Consider the following 6,460-nt stretch of genomic DNA (forward strand, 5'->3'; position numbering starts at 1 on the left):
GCCCTCACCGTTACGCTCAGATGTGATAGGACGTCTACAAAGCGCCAGCCGCTGTAAGTCACAGGTATTCCATAAATGCCAGAGCCTTTCTGGCGTCCTCCCTCGTTCTCCCTCCAGATGCCACGTGCACCCAGTGCTGCTGTGACCACGTTCCTCTGGGAAGCAGGAGCCAGGCCGTGGGAACCGTTTTCCTGAGTGATGTTCCCCAGCCAGGGGGCTGAGCGTATTAACCGTTGGCAGCGAAGACAGCTTGAAACCAGGGAGGGTCGCTTCCCGTCGCCCTGGAGCTGAGCGGTTTCCAAAGCGAAGCGTCACACGGTCCCTGTACAGCCTGTAAACCACAAGGGAGGCAGCACCTCAAGGCAGCCCTGTCACCGTGATGAGTTCTGCTGGGTCGGCCTGCCACAAGATCCCGCCCCTTAGAGGAGTATGAGGTCTGTGCCCAGACACAGCTTGGATCAGCCCATTCTGAAAGGTGCATTGTGGCTCCGCCTTTTTCCGTTATTGGTTTGGGGGGGTGGGGAGCGGAGGGTTGAGTCTACCCCCACTCGTTAATCACTGGCCTGTGTCAATCCAGCAAGGGAGGCTTGCTTCTCCCCAGCTTTTAACACCCCCCATCCTAATCCATTAGTCTATCTTGCCCGGAAATCGGATGCACATGTCCTAATCTCAAAAGTGTTTTTAAATCACATTAGATCAACAGCAACGGGAGAAAGCAAAACCCGGATTTAGACATAACTGGTGCGACACCGAGAAAATAAAACTCCCAGGGCTGCTTAGCCGGGATGGGAGGAAAGCCCGAACCAGTGTCACCCAAGCACCTGCCCCACATTCTTCTCCCTCTGGCTGAAAAAACAAACACCAGAAACACTCGCAGAATTAGCAGCCTATGGGGAAGCTCACGGCAAAGAAAAAGGAAAGAGAACAAGTCGGGGAGAATCAAAACCTCCCATCAGTCTGTGGCCCTCTCATCTGGCAAGCAGAGGAAGATGTTGCACAGACCACGCCGCGGGTGGGGAGAAGCGTGACCGGTCAAGTACACACGCGACGCGTAAAGATGCAGCTGTCCGACTCTTGGTTTCCGCTCGGGGCATGATCTCGAAGCTCCGTGCATTCCAGCCCCCTATCGGGCTCTGCACTGACAGGTGCAGAGCCTGCTTGGGATCCTCCCTCTCCCTCTCTCCGTCACTCCCCCACTCGCGCTGCCTCGGTCTTTCTCAAAATAAATAAATAAACGTGAAAAAAAGAAAAAAAAAAGGTGCGGTTGGACCAGAAACACAAGAGGAAGGGTTTCTCTTACTGGTCTGACCTGATGCCACTGTTTCCTCTTCTACATTATAATGAGGATGTCATCCCTCTTCCTCCAAGGGAGAGAGAGAGAGAAGAGCCTGAAGAGAGAGAGCCTCTGAAAATCCCACAAACAAGCCTCCAAGCACTGCTGTCCCTGGTGAGGCTGGAGAGGTATCCAAGCAGCCCCGGTACACTCCCAGGAGCCCGAAGGGGTTTCTAGAAGACTTAGCAGCCAGGTCGGGGTGGCTAACGATACCCTCTGCCTTACAGAGATGCTTCTCGGGCATTTGCAGTCAGCACCACTAAGCACTATAAGGATCTGCCACGGGGGAGACACTGGGGTAGAGGATGGGGCACCCAGAGAAATCGTATGGTCCTCCCAAGTGAGGATCAAGGGAATCTGCCCATGTCTTCAGTAGAACAGTTCTGCAGATGGGTACCATTCCCACTCAGCCCCGAACACCACACCAGGGATGGCTGGGAGGACCACAGCGCTGGGATAGTACCTTCCACAGCCATAACACAGCAGTCTCCACGCCTTCTCCTCCCAGCCGTGGTATGCAAGAACATTAAGAAAACCTGGCATCTCCTAGCTCCTCGTTCAGAAAATCCCCCAGCCCCGTGGACGGGACCTCCTGACCCACATTCCACCCTGCAATCCTTCATCCACTTTAAGTCGTCTGAATAAAACACTCCCTTTTCTATTTCCAGCTGCTGCAAAGCAACCCTAACACATGTTGGAAAGATGTGATCTTTATGCCTCTCTCTCCCCCGAAACGGCACTGGACACTTCTCCTGAGATACACAGCTTTAAAATTAGAATTGGAAAGAGCCACCGTTTCCCTCGTAGGGCCGAAGCTACCCCACGGCAGAGACCAGAATGCCCCCCAGCCAAACCAACCAAGCCAACGAAACCAACCAAACGCAGCCCTCCCAGACATCATACCCCCTCTCTATTTTGCTGTTGTGGCGCTAATCATTCTAACACCTTTTTAATTATAATCGCAAACTGGAAGCCATGGCTTGTGATGTTATAAATACTGATTTTCCAGTTAAATTAGGCATTTGCTGTTTTATGTTTTGATAGGAAGGGGCTGTTTGAAGCCTCCTAAAATATTGCAATTAGTTCTCACTGTTGAAACAGACAAGACATTAACAGACACATTTGCTGTTTCGGTTTAATGTGCTGGAATGTTTATGCCTAAGTGTACTTCTCTCAAGCTTTGAAAGCATAAGGCATGTTTTTTAAAGTGGAAGAAATCAATCACAATACACCCATTTATTATCTTTTTTTTTTTTTTTAAGTTAAGCTATTTCTAAAACTTTCCCAGGCTGTAATTTAAACTTGGAAAGCACAGCTCTTCAACAGGAAGGAGACTTATCAGGAAACAACCCTTGTATTTTACCTATTGGCTCCCTTAAGATGATAACATCACTTTAGCTGACAAAGCCTGTGTTTCTGTTTGACAATTGCAATTAATTACTGAGATGCAGCCGAGATGGGGCCAGCCATCCAGATCTGTTTTCCAGAGAGATATAAAACCAGAGGAAAGAAGCAAAGAAAAAACACACCCCAAAAAAAGCAAAGGAGGTTTGCATTTTAGCATCTACACCAGCGTCGTGTTCAATGTTATGGCTGGCAAGAAAGCTTGATTATTAATTTATGTTACCTGCACCTAACTTTCTACTCCGCTCTTCTCCCTTTTTCTCCCCACTGGCAGAGGGTGGAAAAGGCGAGAGGTGAACATTTCACAAGACAGAAGCTCCAATCTGTAGCGAAGGAGGCGCGGGTTACAGAAAGGGCACGGGCACCGGGCGTAAAAACTCACAGGGCACCAACTGGTGCTCCCAATGCAAAACCCACCCAGCGGGTGGATGGAAAGTTCTGGAGATGGGGGCACCCTCCGTCTTTACTAGAAAGCCAGAACTGGCCAGCATCACCTTGTTTAACCGTTCCCGGGTCACTTGGCTCTAACCTGAAAATACTAAAGTTGGATTCCAGCCACGCAAATGAGTTTCAGGGCGATTCTGAGACATTCCAGGGGATCTCAAAGCCCCTAGATCAATCTCGCTACCCTGCTTCATCCCCCCGCCGGCGTCCCCGCACACGGAAGCGCAGAGCCCCGCCAGAGCCAGGGCTGGGAAACACCCCGCGGGCACGAAGGCTGGGGACTCCCAGGCTCGGAGCTGGGCAGATTCGGGAGGCACCTCCCCGGACGAGGAGCCTCGAGGCGGGCAGGGCAAGGCGACACCTCCACCCCTCGCCCTGAAATAGAGTCCTCCTTGACCGGCGTCCAGCCCCTCGCCGCCGCTCCCCCAGAGCAGCCCCCGCCGGGGCTTGACAGAGCCCTCGCTGGGGCCAAGGGCTCCCGGGACCGCGGCGCCCGGGTGTCCGAGGGCCCGGGAAAGCGGCGGCTCGCCCTGCGGGTCTCGCCGCGCGCCCACCCCCTCCCGCCGCGCCCAGGGTCCTACCTGTACCACTCCAGCCCCTTCTCGTAGTTCCTGTCGAAGAAGTGCGGCTCTACGCCCACCGCCCGCACGTCCGGGTGCACTCGGATCGCCTCCAGCAGCGCGCGGGTCCCTCCTTTCTTGACCCCGATGATGAGCGCCTGTGGCAGCTTCTTCTCCCCGTAGTCGGGGGTGCTGGCGGCGCCGCCCCTCTCGCTGCTCCCGTTGGCCGCTCTCCGGCCTGCGAGCTCCTCGTCGGTGGTGCTGGACTCCTGCGCTTCCCTCTCCAGCAGCGCGCTCTGCGCCGTGATCATCTCGCCGGGGGCCAGCGGGGTCCGGAGCCAGGCGTCGCGGGCGCCCCCGCCGCCGCCGCTCGCCAGCCCCCAGCCGTCGGCCCCGGGGGCGGCGGGCTGCTCGGGGGGCTCGGGCGGCTCCCCGCGGCTCGCGTTGTCCGGCGGCGGCGGCGCGGGCGGCTGCGAGGGGGCGCCGAGGCGCACGGGGGGAGGCGGCAGAGAGGGTGGCGGCGGGCTCGGCGGGGGCTCGGCGGCGGCGCCCGGCGTTTCCTGCAGCGCCAGGGGGAACTGCAGGGAGCCCGAGCCGCCCAGGAGGCTGTAGCACAGGTAGGTGACGGACAGGGACAAGGTGCACATAAAAAGCAGCTTGCGCGCCGGCGGGCCCTTAGCAGAGGCGCCGGGCGGCGGCGGCGCGGCGAGAGGTGGAGGCGGAGGCGGAGGCGGAGGAGGTGCGGGCCACGGGGCCATCGCGGCTCCCGGCTCGCGGCGGCGGCGGCGGCGGCCCCCGGCGCTGCCCGGACATGGTTTCAGCCGCCGCCCCCGCCGCCGCCGCCGCCGCCGCCGCCGCTGCCCAGCCGCCCCGGCTGCATGAAGCGACGCCGCTGCGCCCCCGGCCCTGGCCGCTGTCCCGCTGCGCCGGGGGGGAGCCCGGCCGCATGGCCCCCCCCCCGCCCCACTCTTCCCGCGGAGTCCGGGCGGCCCCCCCACCACCACCACCCCCCTCAGCCGCCGGCAAAGGGACCGAGGGGGGCGCGCGGACCCGCCGGCCGCACCTGCTCCGTCTGCGGCGCCCCCGCTTCCCCGGCTCCGCCGCGGCTCCTGCTTCAGCCCCGGCCGCCGCCGCCGCGCGCTGTTGCGGCCCCGAGTTCCTTCCTCGCTGCTAACTTTCTGCCGGGAGAGCGGAGAGGCGCGGAGGGGAGGAGGAGGGGGGCCGGGCGCGCGCGCCCCGCGCCGCCGAGGGAGGGGGAGTGCGCCTCGCGCGCGCCTGCGGAGGGGGGCGCGGAAGCGGAGGCGTGCGCTGGGGCTGGGGCGCCCGGGAGAGCGGAGATCGCGCCCCCCCCAGACACGCGGCGCACTGGAGGCGTGCCCCGCCCAGCCCCGCGTGCCTCCCTCTCCCCGGGGAGCCTGGGACGCGGCGCTCTCCATCCCTCTCCCGATACTTTTAGGGACACGGAGACCGGCGCCAGCCGCCGGAGCCGCGCACCGGGGAGCTGGGGGCCCGAGGACCGAGAGCTGTCGCTTCCCCTCTTCCCCTGGGACTCCAGGCCGGCTCGGCCCGTCCCTGACCCGCCTTCTCTCACCCCGGATATCCTCCTGCCGGGGGTCCGGCAGTGATTTCTTCTCCGTTTTCCCCCACAAACTTCCATCTTTCCAGCCTCCCCATCTTCTGGGTGGAGTTTTGACACAGACCCCCAGGTTTCCCAGCCCCAGAGCTTCCGCCTCTGTCCCGCCACTGGGTGACTGCGCCCTCTGCCCCCAAAGATGAGGCCGTCCCCTCCCCGACACCCTTCACGACGCGTACACCTGCGCCCCTTGGGGCGGGGGGCCTTAGCGCTAAAGGAGTTCCGATTTCCCTGGACTGGGATAGACTGAGCCCGTCATCGCTCTGCACGCCTAATGAGCAGGGACAAGTTAGGTTGCAGGTTGTCCGTGTGCATCGCCTCCCTGAATTTTTTTTTAAGTATATTTTCTTTGCCGAGAGATTGCCATCCCTCACCTCCCTCTCCTGGGGGGAATGGTAAACATCAGAAGGCTCTGGAAGATTCAAAACTAGACAGTGCTCCCCGCGGCATTTTGCTCAGGGAGGTGGCGGCATGGGAGGGAAAGGCAGCGGGATCAGCTGAGGCTCTCTAGGGAACCCTGCTTCCTGGGGACGGGGTGGGGGGCGGGGGGGCTGGCCGCGCACACTCCCGGGGCCAGGCTCTCCCAGGCGCTGGCTCCGGTGAGTCCTGTTTACCGTGCTAGCCGCCGCTGGGTGCCTGGTGGGTCTGCTTTCCCAGGGCCGGCTGATGTGCTTGGCATCTCCGGTTTTGTTTGATCGCATAATAGGAACAACAGTTGAAAGAAAATGTATATAATGTCTAAATATTAACTAGATACCTAGTGCCAAAGAGGGGGGAAATGTTAATCAAGTACGATGAAGAACACGGACTTTTCCCTGAGTGAACAAAAGCTCACTGCTGCTCTCAGCTGGACATGAGTTTCCTTCACTGCTGCTTTCGCTCAGATAAAGATTATTCCTTTATAATATATTTTTTATGGTGCACTGGAGACCTCTGAAATGCAGAGTCTGGTGTCTTGTAAATCATTCCCTGTAACTAGGGACGCTTTTTCAAACACCACACAACTGCATTACTGTAATGTTAATGGGAAGGGGCCGACTGGAGCCCGGAGAAACACTAGCTTTGCCCAACCCTGTTTCCGGTCCA

At 59.3% G+C, this 6,460-nt stretch overlaps 1 protein-coding gene across 1 annotated transcript in view; it reads right to left on the reverse strand.

Moving 5' to 3' along the window:
- HS3ST4 (heparan sulfate-glucosamine 3-sulfotransferase 4) overlaps nucleotides 1-4,971 on the reverse strand; it is a 399,657-nt gene extending 394,686 nt beyond the window's left edge. Inside the window, exon 1 of the mRNA XM_045462422.1 lies at nucleotides 3,763-4,971. Coding sequence (XP_045318378.1) covers nucleotides 3,763-4,499 — 737 coding nt within the window. The 5' untranslated portion in view covers nucleotides 4,500-4,971. The remainder of the gene's footprint in view (nucleotides 1-3,762) is intronic.
- Between the last annotated feature and the right edge of the window lie 1,489 nt (nucleotides 4,972-6,460).

The sequence above is a fragment of the Leopardus geoffroyi genome, chromosome E3 (assembly GCF_018350155.1).
Source record: "Leopardus geoffroyi isolate Oge1 chromosome E3, O.geoffroyi_Oge1_pat1.0, whole genome shotgun sequence".
Lineage (NCBI taxonomy): Eukaryota > Metazoa > Chordata > Mammalia > Carnivora > Felidae > Leopardus > Leopardus geoffroyi.